Consider the following 22,633-nt stretch of genomic DNA (forward strand, 5'->3'; position numbering starts at 1 on the left):
CAAAAATTACGAAAATCATACATGAAAAATTTTACAGGTATTTTGTGCCGAAAAAAATAGTTTTAATTGGAACTCATGTAATTTCTGTAAAATGTTGATTTAGTACAGGTAAGGATTACTCCTCTAATTATGTTTTAAGCCAATAATTGTCGTGTAAATCGTATAATTAACGCTGAAATTCAGCGCAGATAATTTTGACTGATTTCGGCGGCTGTCAGTTGTTTTACGTCTAATTTGTATTTTTTATTACAAATTGTAATTGAATTTAAATATAAAACGATTTTTCACGCGATTCCCACTGCAGAGATGTGTATGCAATGGCTGTGGTGCAACGGGATGATAAGGTGGACCTAGAGTAGAATTTTAATGTAGTGTTGTGTGTTTCGCTTATTTAACTTTTCTATTCCTATCAAACACTCTTCTTTTGCAAGATTACATCTTCTTTCTTGTCTCTATACTATAGCAGCATTGGCATAACCTAACCCTCAATAAATGCTATTCCATTTTGAGTAAGCAATGAACCATGTCTAATGTGTTTTTATGCAGCAGAATTCATTTTAGAAAAAGTATGCTTATGTCGTAACTTTCGTTACCTTTTAAGCATAGGTATACAGAAAAGAATAATCTTCTGATTGTATTAGTACCCACAGACAACACTTGTATATCATTGCCCTTCAATTTAAACTATTTTACTAAAAATATTGTACAGGTTTAGGCTCTCTAATAGTCGATAGGAATTGTTACCTAATGCAGAAGTTCCTTCCCTTACATGCTTTACCATACCAAAGAGTATTTCTCAATTACAGTGAGCATTGGGACAAAACAATGAGCATAAAAGATCAATATAAATCTTAGACCCCACATGCCGCTTGAATGTGTTGTGGGTTAATACATATACTGGAGAGAAAAGGTTTAACAATATTTAATAAAATGGTCTTATATTTCTTACTTTTATGTAATAAATGTGAAATTTTTTTATATATTTGTTATACCACTCAATCAATTAATCAATGGCCTGTGTCTTGAGCGATGGTTCAAAAACTGTCTAGGCAACACTTTTTGTATGGCTATTTATTACGGCAGCAAATATGGCAGTTGAACCTTCTGTTGAATAGAATATCTCGCTACACTATTCCACTTACAATAAACTAATTTTGTTAAAATTTAGTATGTAGGTGCATACTTTGAAATACTCATTTGTTTCACACAATTGAAGAGAAACTGTAGGAAAAATTATTATAACTAAGTTCCATGTAGATGCTATGCTTTTTTACTTCTCTCTTTTTATTTTTTTTCTATTTATGATGCAAATATAAAACATTTTAATGTATTAGTTTAAATGTTAGCAAATTTATGTTCTTGACTTTGTATAACTCGATATTTTCTCTGTTTTATATTATCCTGCCAGTGAGTGTCAGGACATCAGAAAGCATTGCAATTTTCACATTGTTGCTGCCACAGTTCTTTATGTTTTCAACATTATCTTGATGTGGTGCTTAAGATAAGCTAATGCCAATATCTCATTTTGCTCTCATTCAAATAAGTTTCAACTCAAAATCTAATTAAAAAAAAAAGAATTATAATTATGCAGATGCTGAACACTAATCTCTCCCTTTTTTTTTACTTTCTAATTACAACCATTAGTCCTAATTTACTGAAACCTTGCACCAAATTTATACAGCTACTAGTGATATAATCTTTTTACAGTATGCTTACTCCCTTGCCCTTAGTCTACATTGTGGGATTGGCACAAGATTTAGTTTTGCACTCACTCATCAAATATGTATATAAATATTTTTTTGTCGGGACAAATATAAAATTTGAGTAACATATGGGCTAGTTAATCACATTTCCACTTAATTAAAGTTGCACTGTTCTTTTCCACTTTCTTACGCTTGTTACATTTTTGTTGCAGTCGTACCGTGCATGTTGTGTGTAAACCGTAGAAGTGGTATTGTTATTTTAATTGGCGTGTCCATTGTAAGGTACAGCTAACGCAAACAGAACGTATTTCCTTCCCGTATGGCTGCCTATCTTAACCGCACTATGTCCATGATGGCTGGCGACGGGCCCCACAACGTTGCGATGAACAATGGTACTGTCCGCGTGAATATGTCCAATGTGGACTCTCCTCTGCAGATATTTGTGAGGGCCAAGAAGAAGATAAACGACATATTTGTTGAAATTGATGATTATGTCAAGGATGCTGTCAGTTTTATGCATGGTAAGTTAAAAATTATAACATACTTTACATACTTTCAATTAAATTTTAAGTTTGCAATTGAAAGATTTCTTTTTCTTGGGATTCTTAGTTGCCAGTATTTTTAGATTACCATCAAATTTTTTACCGTATGTGATTATGCTGTCCTGGTATGCTATCCAACTTGTTCGGAGTATGGCAGGTATATTGAACCTATGCTCCTAATACATTTCTACGCGAAATCAGACTGGAATGATAAATTACTTGGCCTCACAACTTTGTCAGTAGCTTAGTATGGCTGAAACCTTCCATCAGTCTAGATACAGTAGTTTCTAAACACGGTTTGCATGCTGCTCGGTGTTTTAATGCTACAAAGAAACCATTTAGTAATATGGATATATATATATATATATATACTAGCGGACCCCAGCGCCATCGGTCGGGCTAATTTGTGAATCTAAACCATCCAGGGTGGCAACCTAAACATATACAAAAAAATCATTCAAATCGGTCCAGCTGTCTAGGAATTCTGTGACATACACACGCACACAAGAAATATATATATAGAGATGTAAATAACATCCATAACATTTTGTAGAGAGAGTTAAGTGGGATGATCATGAGGTCTTTAGTATTATTGTATGTCACATGATAATATGTATAATTTTCTAAAGTCAATTGGACAATTGGGTTTGATTGAACAGAGTGGTTACAACACTGAGTCATCATACATTATTAGGCACATATTATGCTGTTATGTTGTGAGTTAAAATGTAATACATATATATTTACACATATAAATTAATACGCTAATTATAAAGCAATAAAACAATAGTTTTACCTCAGAAGGCCTGGATTATACAACAAACAATACAGTTACATATTTATTAAATGCCATTTTTTAGGGTTCCATAACAAAATGGTAAAGAAGTAAGCCTTAAAGGTTTAAAGTTTTTATAATTCTTAAAAGTGATTTCACCTATACTTTGAGGAATTATGAATTTCATAAATTTAAAATGCATGTAAATATTTTCGGAACCGATAAGATTTGAACCTGTGACTCTAACAATCACGGCTAGAGCTTTTTAACCAATTAAGCTATGACACGTGGTCTCTTCTTCTTCTCATTCGCGGTCGCGGTCTCATTGTACTCATTGTAATATGGACCTTTGAAAATTGAAAAAGTAGATCGAAATATAACACTATACTACACTATAACACTGTACACACATATGTTTAAAAGGTTGCAGACATTAAGGGGTGATGTTGAAGTTGGTCTTTGAAAGAGTGAATAGGCATTTTTGAGGCAAATGTTCTCCAACCTTTTCATTGCTCTAACAGGCAATAAATTGTTAAATTGTTGCCAAGTTTTTTAAATTAACGATAGGCTAGCTATAGTCTATGTATGGAAACGTCTGAAATAAATGATTCTTATTTAGTATTAAAGTGAATTTAAAAAATCTTTGTTTTTGTAGCTGTATCAGGTGACAATGGCATCGCATCAGTGCAAGATGTGGCAAATGTTGAGGCATATGTCAGTAAAGTTCAGGCAATACGGGAAGTCCTCAAGCGAGATCACATGAAAGTTGCGTTCTTTGGCAGGCAAGTATTTATGACAATAAGAACTTCTTTAGATGTTGTAGTCATGAATAATACTTCCCAAGTAGGTCAGTACACAATTTCTATTGATTTGATTTTATACTATTTACTTTTACATCATTTTGGATAATTTGGCGCTTATTATTTCAGTTAATGTTTAGTAAGTTGCAAGTATTTAATATACTCATGCAAGATATAAAAATGGGATACCTAAAAGTAAATAAAAGAATTTTGACAGTCTTTCGCTTGTCAATAATCATCACTGACCCTTTAATGCGTTCTAATTTATTTGTCCTCATCTGAGCCCAGAATAGTATCTGCCTCTAGCCCAATTTCGCTTTTCAATGGCTCCAAGCTACTAATAGATTTAAGGCTTATGATATAAGACTCCTTCTTGCTGGACATTTGAAAAGACTAATTTTTATTTTAAAATTAATTGTATTGCAGGACAAGTAATGGCAAGAGCACAGTTATCAATGCTATGTTGCATGACAAAATTTTGCCGAGTGGCATCGGGCATACAACAAACTGCTTCCTACAAGTGGAAGGCTCCGACACAGACGAGTCCTTCATGAGGACTGAGGGCTCTGAGGAGAAGCTTAATGTTCAGGTAAACAACAGGATGACGAAGTTATCATTCAACACACAGTTATCGTTCACACAACTTAGTTAAGACAGAAAAGTCAAGTATATCAATACATCCTATAGGCTTAGCGGGTAAGTAATGTTGTACTGATGTTGTACAGGAATAAAATAATTTCATTCTAATATTGCTATCTCGCTCTAACGTTTAATGGCGTCTCTGTCACTCGCCAGAGCCTGTGAAGCGCGAAACCATAGAGTATATTGTAAAGAAAATCCCTCCAAAGTTTGATTTGATTGCCTCGCGAGTTGTGTAAAGAATTTAACTAAGGTTTATAGCAGTATAGCAGCTTTGTTCGTTCAAGTTAAAAAAATGGAATGTAAATGATTGTCCGCAGTCAGTAAGCCAGCTCGGACACGCCCTGTGCGCGACGAGGCTTCAGGAGTGCTCGCTGGTGCACGTGTACTGGCCGCGCGAGCTCTGCGCGCTACTGCGAGACGATGTGGTGCTGGTGGACAGCCCAGGAGTCGACGTGACGCCCAATCTGGACGAGTGGATCGACAAGTACTGCCTCGACGCGGACGTGTTCGTGCTCGTCGCCAACGCGGAGTCCACGCTCATGGTTACGGTGAGCTTGGCACTCTCGACACTCCTAAAAACTTCACATCCCCGATACACTTGACACTACACATCCCCGATACACTTGGCACTTCACATCCCCGATACACTTGACACTACACATCCCCGATACACTTGGCACTTCACATCCCCGATACACTTGACACTACACATCCCCGATACACTTGACACTACACATCCCCGATACACTTGACAGTTCACATCCCCGATACACTTGACACTACACATCCCCGATACACTTGGCACTTAACATCCCCGATACACTTGACACTACACATCCCCGATACACTTGACACTTAACATCCCCGATACACTTGCCACTTTTGACACTGACACTTGACACCTTCGATATTTCTGACTCCTTAGACACTCCTGACATCTTAAACATTTCTGAACCTTTGATACTGCTGACACATTCGACACTCTTGATACATGCGAGCTGCGATACTCCTGATTCTTGACTTACTTCAAACATTCAAATTCAAAATTCTTTATTGCGAATTTGCATTGACACTTCTGACACTTTTGACACTTCTCACACGTCTAACACACCTAACTCTGGATACACGACACTTGCAAAACAAAAGCAATCCTAACACATGTATAGCATAATTAATTAATTATACCATCCAAAAAAATTGCTTTAATATTGAAAAATATAAATTGCGAGAGTTAATCATAATTGAAATGATTTCGATCGTTATTATTTCTGTTCTAGGAGAAGAATTTCTTCCACAAAGTATCAACGAAAATATCACAACCGAACATTTTTATATTGAACAATAGATGGGACGCCTCCGCTTCAGAACCAGAGTACCTGGATCAGGTTAGTAACACCTGAAATACGTATATTTTAGGTTTATTATTATCATTTTATGTGTCAAATTTAGAATAAAATATCGCACACATTGCACTATCACTTTTTTCCAGTCTGTTTTATATATTTAAAATAAAAATCGTTGCACCAAATCGGTTATTACCGGAAAACACAAATAAAATGACATTTTCTAAAAATTAATCGATTAGATATAGATCGATTTATCGCCTCCAAAGCCCCCTGTATACTAAATTTCAAGAAAATCGTTGAAGCCGATTCCGAGATTCCAATAACATATATATATACAAGAATTGCTCGTTTAAAGATATAAGATAATAGTATATTGTGCAACTAGTGCGACAAGTTGTCGATTGCCCACGAAAGCGAAGTTGAACGCACGAGAGAAGCGAGTGCGGTCACTCGCTTGAGTGGGTAATCGATGTCGCACTTGTTGCACATACTATTTTGTATTACTCATGCGGGGAAAGTAGTACGCTCGCTGTTGTGGTTGAAAAAGAACCGTTTGCCCATTTTCAAATTATTCTTGTCGCACTCAAATTTTAAAATGGGCAAACGGTTCTTTTTCAACCGCAACAGCGAGCGTCAAGATACTACTTTCCCCGCATGAGTGATACAAAAGTACATATCGGTTGTTTATCTCGGACTAACATTTCATTTTATAATCAAGGTTGGACAGCGTTAACGCTTAACAGAACATAAAATCTTGTGAAGTTCAGAAATTATTAATTTCCAAACTATCCCTGCCGGGAATCGAACCTTTAAATCCACAGTGCTCACCGTTGCGCCGTTGAGGTCCTCAAAAACAAGACTGTATGTATTCTGCCATTGATTTAATATTTGGAGTGCGTATCGCAGGTTCGAAGTCAACACGCGAACAGATGCGTGGACTTCCTGTCCCGGGAGCTGCGCGTGTGCTCGCCCAAGGAGGCCGAGGAGAGAATCTTCTTCATCTCGGCCAAGGAGGCGCTGCTCACGCGCATGCGCGAGCGAGAAAAACCTGTCTCTTGTAAGAACATAATATAAGATTTTAAACTAAGATTTTCATGGTTAATCAACATTTCTTAAGTATAGTTCAACGGGTACATACCACGATAATATTTTGGATCGATCGATTGGAACAATCCATGCGACAAATCCAAAATATTATCGTGGTATGTACCCGTTGAACTATACTTAAGGAACCATAATATATTCGTATATTGTCATTCGTGCTTATTCTGTTTTATACTAGTCTCTAATCTATACTAAAAAAACAGGTGCAAAAAGTGTCCTATACTTTTCGGCAGTTAGCATTGATAAAAGGATAGTCCTACTTTGACACCTGCCAATATACCTTAGTTTAGTATAACTGATAGTACGAGAGGTCAATAACAATTATTGGCTTTACATTCAGGTTTCCTCACGATGTTTCCCTCGCCGTTTAAAGCAAGTGATATTTAAATTGCATAAAACGCACATAAACTAGAATAGTTAGTGGTGCGTGCTGGCGCTCGAACTCTGTCTCCACGAAAAGAAAGCCGATCCCTTAGACGTTAGGGTATCACCTTAAAAAACCTTATGGCCAATATTTAGGCCCAGCTGCCCACGTGTAAAAAGCGGTGATAGCCTAGTGGGTATAGCTTCGACTTTCCTTTCGTGGAGACAGAGTTCGAGCCCGGCACGCGTCACTAACTTTTCCAATTTGAATATCACTTTTTTTAAACGGTGAAGGAAAACATCGTGAGGAAACCGGCATGTCTGAGAGTTCTCCATAACGTTCTCAAGGGGGTGTAAAGTCTATCCTATTATAATATTAAGAATTACTTAAACGATAAAAAAGCTTGGGTATGAATTGCTCTAGCTTCATAGCTTAATATAAATTTTATGGGAGATGGTGATAACAAAAAATAAAATTACCCGGCTAAGTTTGTTGTGGGCTCTTCTTAGACCAGGGCGCGTTTGGAACCCTCGTAGCTTTAGATTTAAGATGGCGATCGAAGTTATTACCTTCCCCTTACAATTATGTAAACATATATGTATAAATAAATAAATAAATAAATAAATATACTATGACAATACAGACATCGTCATCTAGCCCCAAAGTAAGCTTAGCTTGTGTTATGGGTACTAAGACGACTGATGAATATTTTTATGAATAATATACATAAATACTTAGAATATATGTATATGTATGAACGCTTCATAAGTGCCTGTGAAAGGCCTACATGAATAAAGAAATTTTGAATTTGAATTTGAATTTAGGCCCAGCTGCCCACGTGTAAGAAGCGGTGATAGCCTAGTGGGTGTAGCTTCGACTTTCCTTTCGTGGAACCCGGCCCGGCTTTAACTTTCAAATTTATGTGCGTTTTAAGCAATGTAAATATCACTTTTTTTAAACGGTGAAGGAAAACATCGTGAGGAAACTGGCATGTCTGAGAGTTCTCCATAACGTTCTCAATGGGGTGTAAAGTCTATCGATCGGTATTTGGCCAGCGTGGTAGACTACGGCCTAAACTCTTTTCATTCTGAGAGGAGACCCGTACTTTGTAGTGGGCCGCTAATGGGTTTGGTGATAAGCGCGTGTTTAAAACATCCAAAACGTCTCCATTAGCTCCCATCCTCGCGGACGGGCATCAAGTGCGATACTTCGAGTTCGTGGACTTTGAGCGCAAGTTCGAAGAGTGCATCAGCCAGTCGGCCGTGCGTACCAAATTCGCGCAACACTCTCGCCGCGGCAAGAATATAGCCGGCGACGTAATGAGCGCTTTGGAACAGGTAAGGTTTTTTTATATCTCTTTCCCGCCCGTAACTGACGTTACTTAACAAAAATTCCGTGGTTTTTCACTAATTTACAGAGGCACTCAAAGCTTTTTAGTGTATATTTTTACCATGGTTTTCTGTAAATTTGCTAATCCGCAATTTGCTTGCTGTAATTTGCTTGTCCGCGAGGCTATATGTCTTAACTGTTATGGTTAAGAAACATTGACCGCTTTTTGTTATATGATATTATATGATATAAGATGGTGACATTCCTATCATGATATTATTCCTTATCCAAATGAATAGTTTTATAATTAAGACTGATTATGTACCTGCAAGTTTTTTTAAGTTATTCAAATTGGACCTATCGCTTAGAAGTTACGGAGGGTATAGAAATGCTAAAAGTAAGAAAAATGCCTCGATCCACCCGGCCGCGTACAATATAGTTTGGAAATAAAACTGAAACTGCAATTAGGTTCAAGGTTTTTTTTTAAATTTATGATTTGGTGCAGTCAAAGTGGCGCTGGTCAGCTAATATAGAATAAAATATAATATAAATGTAATTAAGATCTTCAAACCTTATCTTTCTTTTATCCTATGTCTGTAAAGTCCACCAATCCACACTGCGACAGTGTGGTGAACTACGGCTCTAACCCCTTCTTAAGACCCGTGCCCTGCAATGGCCGGGTAGTGGGCTGGTTTTTTTTAAATTCCTCTTCCTATTATAATATTAAGGATTACATGTATGATAAAAAAGCTTGGGTGAGACTGTGAGATGGTGATAACAAAAAAAAACCTTGCTACGTTTGTTGTGGGCTCTTCTTAGACCAGGGCGCGTTTGGAACCCACCAAGCTTTATTTTCATGTTAACGAATGCAGTTATCACCATCACTAACATTAGTGTTAACATATTAAATGTATGAACGCTTCATATGTGTCATGTGGCCTACATGAATAAAACTTTTTGAATTTTGAATGTTTTTTTTGAAATTTTGGTGATGGTTTTTCGGTGCAGGTGTACAGCACGTCCTGCGACCAGAAGTCCGCGAAGGTTGAAAAGCAACGCATACTGCAGGAACAGCTGACCGCTGTGGAGGAACAGCTCACGGCCATCACTCGCCAAATGAAGGACAAGATTGGACGCATGGTCGAGAGTGTCGAGCACAAGGTACACTGAAATACACTCATTTATAAATAAATAAATACACCGCCATCTAGCCCCAAAGTTAGCGTAGCTTGTGTTATGCGTACCAAGATGACTGATGAATATTTTGAAGTTATACTTCTTTTGGTTCGTTAGGGAAAAATAACGAGTGTCAATTTTTACGATTCGCGCGCACACCGTCACGAAAAACCGACACCCTGAAGTTAGCTATAGTCAACATTTTCGTTTTTCAAAAAAAGGTTGGATGATGTACACTTGCAATTGTCAAAGTCTGCGAGCTCGTTCCGCTGATTTAATTGTACAAAAATATCAATTTTTAATGTCGAGTTAAACTTGGTTGTCCGATAATGAGATAACTAGATAATGCATTGTAATAAAACTTTAAATGTATTAAATACTTTTTTTCTATTGTTAGTGTCGTTTTGTCTACGAACGTAGAGTTGGGCGAAAGATAAAAAAATTGTCTTGTTACGCCGAAGAAGTATAACTTTTAACGCGTGTACATAAGTACACACACGTTCTTTGTTTTTTAAAACATTTATTATTGTTATTATTTAAACGCACGTTTCGAAACGTGCGTAGAGGAACATGAATTGAAGTAATTATAAATTACACCATACAGATTCTACTGCTGTTCGCGGAGTAAAGCAACTTAAGCTTATAGCAAATTAAGCTTAATTTTTATAATATATTATGGATTTTCGCAAAGTAACGCCTGCTTCTATCCAATAATTGTTATATCTCAACAATTATTCATCGTAAAGTCAACATCTCCTCAGGATGTTCAGGTGTCGGAGCGAAACGTGCGATGATAATACATTGCCAAAGATCTGTTTGGTGTGGAGTATAAAGATTTAAATAAATAAAAATAAATAAATATACTACGACAATACACACATCGCCATCTAGCCCCAAAGTAAGCGTAGCTTGTGTTATGGGTACTAAGATAGCTGTTGAATATTTTTATGAATATAATACATAAATACTTATAATATATTTATAAACACCCAGACACTGAAAAACATTCAAGCTCATCATACAAACATTTTCCAGTAGTGGGAATCGAACCCACGGCCTTGGACTTATTGGATTTAAGAAATGATTAATCACACAGTACATACAGATTCTCCTGCTTTTCGCGGAGTATAGCAAATTGAGCTTAATTTTTATACTATGTCATCGAATTGCGCAAAGTAACGTTTGCTTCTATCCAAAGGAATGTTTTCTCCTCGTAAAGCTTTATCAAATTTCTTAGCACTGGGGCAATACGTGTTGCCGTGCTTTGGCAGGTAGACACGTTAATTTTTTTTTTTTTTTGACAATACACACATCGTCATCTAGCCCCAAAGTAAGCGTAGCTTGTGTTATGAATTATGATACTAAGATAACTGATGAATATTTTTATGAACAATATACATAAATACTTAGAATATACATATAAACACCCAGACACTGAAAAATATTCACGCTCATCACACAAACATTTTCCAGTAGTGGGAATCGAACCCACAGCTTTTGACTCAGAAAGCAGGGTCGCTGCAAACTACGCCAATCGGCCGTCAATTCTAACCCTTGTCAGGGCATATAATTCTATGCTAGGACTCATGGAAGATGCTTTAAATATAATGGACTGTCCAGGTGTCCCTAACACTGAGCCAAGAGATCCGAAGACTGTCGGCACTGGTGGACGAATACGAATCGCCCTTCCGCAACGAGCGAGCGGCGCTCGAGCAGTACAAGCGGGCGCTGCACCGACACGTGGAGTCGGGGCTCGGCTCCAGGCTCAAGAAGCGACTGTCCTCTGACATCGGCCATGAGATGGACGAAGCTCAGAAGGAAATGGCAGGTGAATACCGAGTTTATGACAGAGCCAGTACAAAATTTAAGGAATTTTGAATGTTGCTTGCAATCCATACGAATTTTTAATCAATTTCACCATGGTACTAAAGAAGAACACTTTGTTTTTTTATTATTAAATTATTTATTGCATACACAAAAACAAAATACAAAGAACAACACTTTAAAGAATAATTAAAAGCTAGTTTAGGCGTGCAAAGGCAGTCTTATCGCTAAAGCGATCACTCCCAGACAACCTTTGGCGAAAGTAGGCTGGTTTTATAACAATATTATGTGTAAAAAAAGTTTTCCTTTTAACAATCAGTAGAGTATTCTTTTTTTTTTAAATAATCCATTGCGAAAGAACTACGTGAAAAATAGACACAACTTTAATAGGCACCTCCAATATAGGCTTGGTATAGTTTATAATTTCAAAAATCAGAAACATTAATTGAAAATTTGTGCTCAATGTCAAAACAAAATACATATGTCGCAGTTTTTTTTTTTGTCAACTTTTTTATTGAAAGTGTTAAAATTTGATGGAAGTTTATTATAGAATTTAATGCCATAGCGTAACAAATTTTGCTAAATTCTTATATATATTTCTCCGTAAATTAATATGGTATATGTGGAAACGTGCGCCGTCCGCAGAGCGCATGTACAACATCCTGCCGGCGCACAAGCGCGCGGCGGCCGCCAGTTGCATCGTCCCGCACCAGCAGCCCTTCGAGGTGCTGTACCGGCTCAACTGCGACAACCTGTGCGCCGACTTCCACGAGGACCTCACGTTCCGCTTCTCCTACGGCATCACGGCGCTCATCCAGCGCTTCCAGGGCCGCCACGCGAACAAGATTGCGCTCAAGAACCCGCCCACCGTCACGCAGGTGATTCTATGTCTCGTCATTATGTAAACGGGGTACCTGAGCTGTATATAAAATATATATATATATATATATATATATATATATACGTATTTTAGCAGAAGCATTATTTTCTGAAGCATTCATTCTGTATCAAGCAATTTTAGGGGGAAACTCTGTCGGATTATATGTCTAAAGTCATAAGTTAAAATTTCTGCACTCCCTATACTCCATGGTTTCGGAGCGAAAAGAAATACATTGATGAAGAAGTACATTGATTTGGTGTGGAAAATTATAACACCATGCAGATTCTCCTGCTTTTCGCGGAGTATAGCAAATTAAGGTTAATTTTCATAATTGTTACATTATTCTGAAAATCTCCAGTACGAGTTATAAATACTTAAGGGTAGGCTTTTTATAACTCTTATAATGCCTACCCTTAAGTTTTTTATAACTTGTATTGGAGATTTTCTCAATTTTACTTTATCTTCATACCCTGTGCATATACCCTCTATGCACGCCACTATTTATTCATATTTACCACCACTATCTTGTTTTCTACCACTATATTATCATATGATAATAATCGTTGAAGCCCACCAACCCTTATTAAAGCTTTGACAATACAGTACTTAGGAATTTTGCATATCATTAGAATTTTAAAAGCAAGCTATCCCCAATCCGTATTCACCCAACTGGGGATATCTGAACTTAGGCCCCACGGTACAGGTCACCTAGTGTGGGAGTTCGCCGATAAAATAAATGGAAAGAATATATAAATGATAATAATAATTATTATTATTTATTTGGAACAGTTACAATGGCATTTAAAATACTAGCAAGGGTGGCACTGCAATAGTAACAACTGTGCTGCATGTACCACCGCCCACCTCCGAGTTAAAAAATACTGATATGATGACTTACATTTATAAATTTATTCGCATCAAATCTACTTATTTCGAAATCCAACTGACATTTCAGTTATTTATTTATTCAATTATTCAATTACAACTCCATTATAATGACATAAACATTATATAGATATTTATGTAATATTTTTTTTTTTGACAATCACCTTTTTTGGTTCTTCCAAGTATACGTGACATTGGCAAAATACAAAGTGCTGATTTGGCACAACTAAAAGCCAAAAAAAGCAAAAGAAGAAAAAAAATATTACATAATTTTTAAATTTTCAAAAGAGAATGTCAATCTAATGTACACATTTGAAATGGAACCCTGTGAGGGCGCTGTAACCAGATTGATAGGCGGATTTCAATCGGATTGGGATTCCTAATAACTTATTCTATCATTTATTTACACAATTTTTCGTTTGATAAATATAAATTTTTATTTATTTATTCATAGTATATGGAAGTTATACTTCTTTTGGCGCGTTAGGGAAAAATTAATTTTTACGATGCGCGCGCACACCGTCACAAAAAATCGACACCCTGAAGTTAGCTATAAGGTTTGACAGTGTACACTTATAACTGTCAAAGTCTGCGTTCTCATTCCAGTGATTTAATTGATTCAATCGTACAAAATCTCACTTGTTTGTCCTTAGCGAGTCAGTATTCCAAATTTTACCATGTTTATTATGTCAATTTCTTTAATAATGTAGATTTTTTTTCTTTTAATGTTTAAATAAACTTTTATTTAACTAGTTAATGCTATATAAACTCTCAAGGTATTAAATACCTTTTTTCTATTGTTAGTGTCGTTTTTTCTACAAACGTAGAATAAGGCGGAAGATAAAATTTTTGATTTTTTTTTTATCTTTTTACGCCAAAGTATAACTTCTAACGCGTTAACATAAGTACACACACGTTGTTTTGGTAGTATATATTATTATTGATAGTTGTTTTTAAGATATTATTATCATTTCCAGATCCCCCCCAGCATGGGTCCCGCAGCGCCCTCTATGGAGGTGTCGCGACTGAGCAACGGCCCCTCGGCAATGGGCCCGCTCAGCGCCGAGGAGTGGAGCATGATATCAAAGTTCGCGCTGGGCGCTCTGACGTCACAAGGCACCATGGGGGGACTGCTTCTCTCTGGATTGGTGAGTGAAGCACCAAAACAATTTTTCAGTGTTGGTCTCCTCTGATGACCTAAGTCCGACCAGGCCTTAAAGTTAAACCTAATTTATCCACTTACATATTCTTTAATTTCAGACTCAGATACTCAAATGTTGATATTAGATTTAGTCTAAAGATATTTTGTTTCAAGTATATGGAGGATCGGAATGTGTAGAGTCCGTTACAACTTCCGTTCTGAGTGTAAGGCTATTGGAAGGTTCAGGGGAGTTGTTTGCACTTTGTCATAATTTTGCTTCCGAGTGACCATTGGGTTTGTACCATTACAAATTTAAAAAGATTGTTGATATTTTTAGCAGCGTGAAGGGTTAAGCCAGCTATTTCCAAAGTCGTACTTATTGGCCGAACAAGGTAGCTGTTGATCTCATTGTACGAAGAAGGTCTTTCATTTTGGCTTTCCGTTATGATTAAAATCTTTCAAAGTTAGCTGCTATGGCACGTGTCATGAAAGTTGCAGTTGATATTTCTCATAACACAAGCTACGCTTATTTTGGGGCTAGATGGCGATGTGTGTATTGTCGTAGTATATTTATTTATTTAAATACCTATAATATACAGATGAAACCCCAAACACTGAAAAACATTCATCACAGAAACATTTTCCAGTTGTGGGAATCGAATCCACGGCCTCGGTCTCGGAGAGCTGTGTCGCTGCCCACTGCGCCAATCGGCCGCGAATATTTCTTTATTTAATCGAATGACATCGATGTATTTTCAAAGTGTTTTTTTTAAGAGCCCTAAACGTGTCGACAGCTGCTCAAGACGGTGGGCTGGCGGGTGGTGGCGGTGACGGGGCTGGTGTACGGCGCGCTGTACGCGTACGAGCGGCTCACGTGGACGGCCAAGGCGCAGGAGCGCGTGTTCAAGCGCCAGTACGTGGCGCACGCGGGCCGCAAGCTACGCCTCATCGTCGACCTCACGTCCGCCAACTGCAGTCACCAAGTGCAGCAGTGAGTACGCCCGGCCCGGCCGCCTGGCGTTTTTAACTACGTTTGAGAAACCAAAAAAAAAACACGTTTATTCGTTCAAATAAAAAAAAAAAAAACTTTTTGTGTACTTATGTAAGCGTTAGAAGTTATACTTCTTTGGCGTGACGTGACCAAAATGAAAGTCTAGAATATCAGAATAGGGTAAAAGATTTTTTGTTTGTAAAAAAATTGTTATCCGCTTGCAAGTGAAATATAATGCGGCCGGTTTATCCGCGAGGCGAGCAAGCAAATGACAGATCGTTCTCCTTTTGGGTCAACAACATTTTAGTCTTCTCCGAAAATTAACAGAACAATAAAATAAACTTTTAGTCCGTCCTCTGAAATAAATGTTGCTTACCCCTAAAATAACCTTTTTTTTCCGTGGGGAAATCCTCATGGATACCACCGCACCACGGGCTATGTCGGACTCGTACCGGCTAAAACCCCACAGTGTTCGAACTAGTCGCCTTGTGGCATGGCCACGGGAATGCTTTCGCACACAACCGCGACGATTCCTAAAATAACCTAAACCTAATTCAAAATATTTACTAACTGTAATTTCTTGAAATTTGGTCCGCGGATAAATTGGAAGCACTTTGTTTCGTATAGCATGGCAATTTTCAGTTTGTTGCCAATAGCAACAAACTTGTCGAATTACTGAATATATCTTGATATTATAAATAATTAAAGTCAAAGTCACAGACAACTATTTCTTTATTCAAATATGCACATTTTTATGCGTTGATTATATACAAAATGTGTACATAGCAGTGAGTAGTAATGGCGATAACTACATTCGTAAACTTAAAGCTAAAGCTACGAGGGTTCCAAACGCGCCCTGGTCTAAGAAGAAGCCCACAACAAACTTAGCCGGGTGTTCTTTTTGTTATCACAATCTCACATTGTCATTTGAAAATATTTAAGAAGCAATTGTTCACACCCAAGCTTTTTTATCGTTTACGTAATCAAATAAATGAATCCGTTTGCAGAGAACTATCGACAATGTTCGCCCGTCTCTGCCGACTCGTCGACGAAGCGACGACGGAAATGGACATAGAGCTGACAGAAGTTAGAGAAGCAATCAAAATGCTGGACGAGGCCTCCACGTCGGCGAAGAAGTTGCGGAACAAGGCTAACTACCTGAGCCACGAGCTTGAACTGTTCGACGACGCCTTCCTCAAGCATTAAGGGCTGGGAGCACAGGTTAGTTTATCATCATTATCAAACCATTAACGGCCCAATATAGGGCTCGGGTCTCGTCTCAGAATGGGAAGAGTGTACGCCGTAGTCCACCACGCAGCCCAAGTGCGGATTGGTGGAATCCACACACCTTTGAGAACATTATGGAGAACTCTAAAGCTTGCAAGTTACCTCGCGATGTTTTCCTTCACCGTGATATTTTAATTGCTTAAATTAAAAACTCACCTTATTCCTAGAGGTGCGCGACGGGAACTGAACTCTGTCTCCTCGAAAAGAAAGCCAGAGCTTTTATCACTAAGCTTAGTAATCAGAGCTTCCACTTTTCAATAAATATTTGATGACTTTAAAGGATGAGTATTTTTTGTTATATATAAATTGCAGACCAAAGGGCAAGCCGTTCAACTGGTTGATAGTCAAGTGACTATTGCACCCTATAAAAATCTCCAATACTATAGTAACCAAAGAAATTGGTTTATCCGCCCCTTTGTGTTCAAAGTAGCTTTGAAGTAACATTGTAGATATGGAGTTTATTTATTCACTTTATTGCACTACCAATAAAACGGTTCACAAAACGCGCAAATCTAACCCATTTTCTACCAGCGAAACTTAGGGCGTGCGAGAAAAACGAATGTGGGTGTGGTCAAAAGATTTTAGGAACTCAAAAAATATATAAATACATGTAAAATACATAAATCTATATATATTTTTATATATTTATATAAAATTTATTTGTTGAGTTAGGATTTGAACATTTTAACGTACCAGACGCGGATTTTTCAATATCATAATCTATACGTCTATATATAGCCTGTACGTCTTAGAAACGATTCGACGACATGAATAACTAAATAAGCCGAATCGCGAGCGTTATTTACGGCTGCAAATGCCGCAGTAGAACCCATCGGTGCAATCTGAAGAACCCTCGGTATGTCTTCTTATCCTGTTTTGCCATGACGAAGCTAGGTTTGGTAAGAACACCAAACCTAGCTTCGTCATGAGTACTAATGCTCTAATGCTCTCGCTCTCCATACTGCACTTACACCGTTTTCGTTGTTCTAGAGAACATTGAAGCTGGAGTCACTCGAGCCTGGGGATGCATTTCACTGTCAATGGTTGACCAACTGGTGCCGAGCAGCTGATTAAACGTTGGGTTATTCTAGTGATATAGTGTATACTTTGTTGATAGGTCTCGACCGCAGCGGGTTTTCCAGATAAGTGTAAAACCACAACATCAAGAACATACAGAAACCGTATTCACGACTAATATTGAAGCTTCAAAACCACTTCTTTAGTTAGCTCACTCCATTTAGCAGTTGACAGTAATAATTTTACCTCTAATGTTCTGAAAGTTTACCATATAATGGGGAAAACGGGATAAGTTTTTGGCTTCCTTACTCGGGTGTGAAGTGAGACGTAAGCGAAGCGTTGTCACTGTTTTTGGACACAATGCACTGCGTGCAATAGTGGCTGAATGTGGGTTCTATATGTTCTTAACTCTGTGTGTAAAACAGTACAAAGGGTATCGTCATTTTCTGTAAGCAATTACGTGCTACCGTTTACAGCTACGCAAACGGTGTTACCGTACAAATGTATACTCTCACGTAGTAGGGAAGTTAGCTGGATTTCTTTTTATTAGAAAAAAATTACGACGCCCTAAATTATAAAGACCAGAATTTCAATAAACCTGCCTGGAAATTAATTGAAGGCGTTTTAAATCTGGCAATAGTTCAACGTCAGAAAAACCTATGGTTCGGGTGTGCGAAAGATATAGCGAGATGTTCTCACTCTTTCTCGTAGAAACCGTAGGAATCTAGCCTATAATCTCTGCGGAAAGTAGTCGTCGTCAAGCTCTCGTCACAAAGTTGCCCGGTAGCTGATTTCGGGGTCACACGCCTATTCCATTTGCATTACATCCCATTGGATTTCTTTTTACTCCACTAAGGATCTGCTTGGGTTTTCAACCTTCGTGGCGTTGACTTTTTGACGCTATAAAATAGGGATGGCAAACCGCACACAACGTGTCAGTTTTGTCAAAGTTTTATTTGATTTGACCGTGACGTTGCCTATTAACCTAATTTGATTGGTGCGGAAATAACTTACCGAATAAATATTTAGCGATAACGTTTGTAAAAATGTAACCCAATGCAGAAAATGTATGTGTTAGATAAATAAAACTTAGTATTAAATTATAGGCGCGATTAGGCCGAGTGCTGAATTGTTGTAAATTTTATTTTATTTTAGTTTAATGTCAAAAATTAAAAGGGCAAAACTAGCGCGCTATTTTTACTCATGAATATATTTGCTCCGGTATTTTGTGTTTGAATATGTCCGTTTACCATACTTGCTATACACTTATATCAATAAGAAATCATGTATCGACCCAATGATTACCCTTAGTATAAAAATTGCGATGACGAATTAAAAAATTTTAATTATGTTAATGCGAATGTTAAACGCTACAGTCGGGACTTTATTGATGTTCTGTTGTGTGCATGACTTATTTATTGTTGAAAGCTGTTATAGTCGTACTAATTCTGTGGAAGGTGGTCTTGTTTACGTATTTCTCAGCCCCTCATACACACAAACACCTTAATTAATAAACGTGGCGCAACGTCAGAATAGTAGCGCAGTGTTTTGTCACACTCCAACTGACAGCAACTGTCAAATGCCAGAATGTGACAAAACACTGCTTATCTAGATACTCCAACATTATATGTACCACGGTTAAAAGAATCCATATTTTATATTTATGCCACCATTTGATGTACCTTTTTTGCTTGACTGGCACGTTGGCTCTGCGAGATGATCGCGCATGCACCATTTCAATATTAGCGCAGCAACTCGTGATTTATTTATTGCCGGTTTTTTAAAATTAAATATGATGTGATAAATAAAATGAGTATTTTACATGATTGTCGCGATGTAGGGTTTCCTTGAACGGCTTCTTTCTAGAATATTATACGATTTAATATAACTGAACACGAGTCAAGATTCTTGCCGTTGCATATAGTTTGCAATGCTATTACATTTTCCAGTGCGGGGTTGCCATTCCAGCATCCTGCGTTCATAAGATCTATTGAACCTTTGAATTTCCTAATCTCCTGCGCAATTTCTGACACTCCAGTTCTTTATTTCGATTTAATCAGGTTCTATCGTGTCTCCTGAATTTTCTGATCAAACCCATAAAACCAGAAAGTGGGTTGATGGAAAAGGGGGATGGATAAATAGACATACATAACCAAACCACCGGCCATCTTTTTGTTGTTGTCGTGTACCATGTTTATAAGTGTTAATTTTAATTTCCTGCCAGCACCTTTGAGTCATGACAAATATTACCTGCAGAGCCACTAACTTGTCGCACGAGCGAAAACCTAGTGCGCAATATCGTCGCTTAGTAACAACACCGTGCCAGTCAAATTAGCATTGTTTTTAGGAGAAACAATAAACCGCTTTCTTATAATTTTATATAAAAATCGCATTAATTACCTGTCTATTATAATGTTTAAATAGAGATTTTTAAAGTAGCTATAATGAAAGGTTTAAGTAATATTTGTTTTTAGCATAATATAATAAGACGATGTTTTGTTTGTCCTGAAAAGTTTGGTAATGTCGCTTGCGCGATTTTATTAGATAAGACGAAATATAAAGAATGTATTGGACGATAAGCGTGTCTCCGATGTTTAGCGCAACGAAATGCGACGTGGTTCTCGCATGCAAATAATACTTGATGAGCAGAGTCTTAGTCGCAAATCAAACAATTCAAAACTATCGGCCGATCCTTTAGTCCGTAGGTGGAGGTGACCCCGTAGCCTGGCACAGCCTATGAAGGATGTATTGTCTACCAAATACTGTTGATATTAATAGTTGTGATTTGTGAGATATATGTGATATTCAGTTGTAGACCGATCTGTAAACGGAAGAGTCTAAAAAAGTCTTTTATTTTAAAAATTGGCAATTTACAATTTGTGTTCATAAGTTTTCGCGTTTAGAAATGCCTCTTCTTTTTACTTTAAAACTGTTAATTCAGTTTTGGTGTGCAACAAAATTCATATTCCTTCGTCCTTAAAAGCGATTTGATTCCCCGTGACCTTGAGATAATGCCTCTATGTAAGGTGAAATTGTATATTCAACTTATGTGTAGAAATATACTAACCCTCTGTAAATTAGTTTTGTTGTTGTTGTTTTTTTGTATAAAAGCTTTATAATGTTTATTAGAATAAAATCACGTACACTCTATAGGTTTCTCGGGTGTAGATTTTTCTGTTATATGTTTGTTCTTTATTGGAATTGGCGTTAACCTGTCTGTTAAGCGTACAAGAGCGTTTAATGAGAAACACTATTGGAATTCATCACTCACTCTTTTGATGAGTTTTCTCGCGAAAAGATACACGCGAGAATTTGCAGGAAGATTCTCTAAAGAATATTACAGTACAGTACAGTACTGAGTACAATTTCCTCAGAGAATCACCTAACTAACAAAGTCCAAGAACTTGTTACGTTATATTATCCTGTTATTATTATACTTGTATGATAATTAGATAAATTATAAAAAAATAGCATCGATAACAGATGAATAAAATTACCCCTATTTTGTAAAAAATCAGGCCACTATATTGAATAAAGATATTGTCAGCAGCGTGACTGTTAAGATTTTTATATTTTTAAATGGACATATTATATAGGAAACAAAAAACGTAACATGCAACCGTAATCTAAATCTTCTAGTAAGTTTTGACTGAATGAATGAGTGTGGCGTAGCTTTATGAGATTTCCATGTTATTTTTTTTTTCATTTGCGCTGTCTTTATGGGCCTTGTTAAGGTCTAATTATTAGTGCGGCATAACGTTGGATATGGATATATTATGATGCAGTGTTTTTTCATACGTCACTTCTAAATACCTCCTTTTTCAGAGCGTGAACAAACTAGTCCAACGTTATAATAATAATAATATAAGTTTAATTCAGGTAAGACCCATCTCAATATACACGTTAAAGAATAAATTAAATAATTAATTATATTATAAAGATCTATAAAAGATTGAATACTATTAATAAAAACGAATAAAATATAACAAATTACCCCAAAAACACCCAAAACAAGTTGGTCACGTTTATTAATAAGACCCTATTAGATTACTAGAAGTTTAGTGTTACGTTCTTAATATGAGATTATTAATTAATCGTCAATATTAGTTAGCGCAACAAAGTTTAATGTAATGCCCAGAAGACTTAAAACAATTAATTGAAACACGATACATTGGCTTTAATCTTTAAATTATAATATCTTAAATTAAAATTACATAAGCTGATACAGTCTTGTAATTTTTATTATTGCTACATAATTCAATATTATGGTTCCCATCAATAGGAAACACAAACCCAAATAAAAAAGCAATATAAAAAAAAATCCAGTACAATTGTCTTAGCTATCTAAGAAAGTACTACTGGGTTGGTATTGTACTATTATAGCGCAGTTTAAAAAAAGCTCATACGGCTAAAAACGCAAGTGTTATTAAGTTACCAATTATTTATTAATCATAAACTTAGACCATAGATCACTCTATATAGATTACATCATACATAATGCCTGTTTCTTATATTTCTTACAAATACTTCACACTAAATTTGACGTCACAAAGATCCTGCTCTGACTGTGACAATATACTCACCTAGATTTAACAATTTCCAATTGTATTTTTTCGTTTCCTTTACGTGTGATGCAATTCAATTGATGGCCATAAAACCAGAACGGAATATGGTAAACACGTCCGGGCGGAATAGGATTATAGGATTTTGAAATAAAATATAACTTGTAAAATTAAATTATAATATGAAAATTTGTTACAAATTCTTGTGGTATCCCTTTAAGAAGCACAAAAATTTTATATATCAAAATCATGTTATTATATTTTT

General features: G+C 36.7%; 1 protein-coding gene across 3 annotated transcripts; it reads left to right on the top strand.

The window, feature by feature from the left end:
* LOC120624759 (transmembrane GTPase Marf) lies at positions 1–22,095 on the top strand. 3 transcript variants are annotated; one of them, XM_039891470.1, is made up of 16 exons: positions 7–108; positions 305–344; positions 1,916–2,224; positions 3,676–3,802; positions 4,247–4,409; positions 4,780–5,010; positions 5,740–5,847; positions 6,715–6,865; positions 8,450–8,613; positions 9,614–9,766; positions 11,402–11,609; positions 12,251–12,483; positions 14,348–14,518; positions 15,306–15,502; positions 16,510–16,723; positions 17,780–22,095. In XM_039891470.1, exons 3-15 carry the CDS (start codon positions 2,023–2,025, stop codon positions 16,706–16,708), a joined length of 2,307 nt encoding a protein of 768 aa, XP_039747404.1. In that variant the 5' UTR covers positions 7–108; positions 305–344; positions 1,916–2,022; the 3' UTR covers positions 16,709–16,723; positions 17,780–22,095. The 3 variants fall into 3 exon arrangements, with proteins under 3 accessions (XP_039747403.1, XP_039747404.1, XP_039747405.1); XM_039891469.1 differs by lacking the exon at positions 305–344 and having other exon boundaries at positions 1–108; XM_039891471.1 differs by lacking the exon at positions 305–344 and having other exon boundaries at positions 1,986–2,224.
* The last annotated feature ends 538 nt before the right edge of the window (positions 22,096–22,633 follow it).

Source organism: Pararge aegeria, chromosome 6 (genome assembly GCF_905163445.1).
Source record: "Pararge aegeria chromosome 6, ilParAegt1.1, whole genome shotgun sequence".
Lineage (NCBI taxonomy): Eukaryota > Metazoa > Arthropoda > Insecta > Lepidoptera > Nymphalidae > Pararge > Pararge aegeria.

Bases quoted from the DNA above. Each gene is read 5' to 3' on its own strand.
- LOC120624759 (XM_039891469.1), top strand. From the start codon at position 2,023: ATGGCTGCCTATCTTAACCGCACTATGTCCATGATGGCTGGCGACGGG. The intron at 5,011-5,739 runs GTGAGCTTGGCA...TTTCTGTTCTAG, and splicing joins AGTCCACGCTCATGGTTACG to GAGAAGAATTTCTTCCACAA. The intron at 14,519-15,305 runs GTGAGTGAAGCA...ACGTGTCGACAG, and splicing joins GACTGCTTCTCTCTGGATTG to CTGCTCAAGACGGTGGGCTG.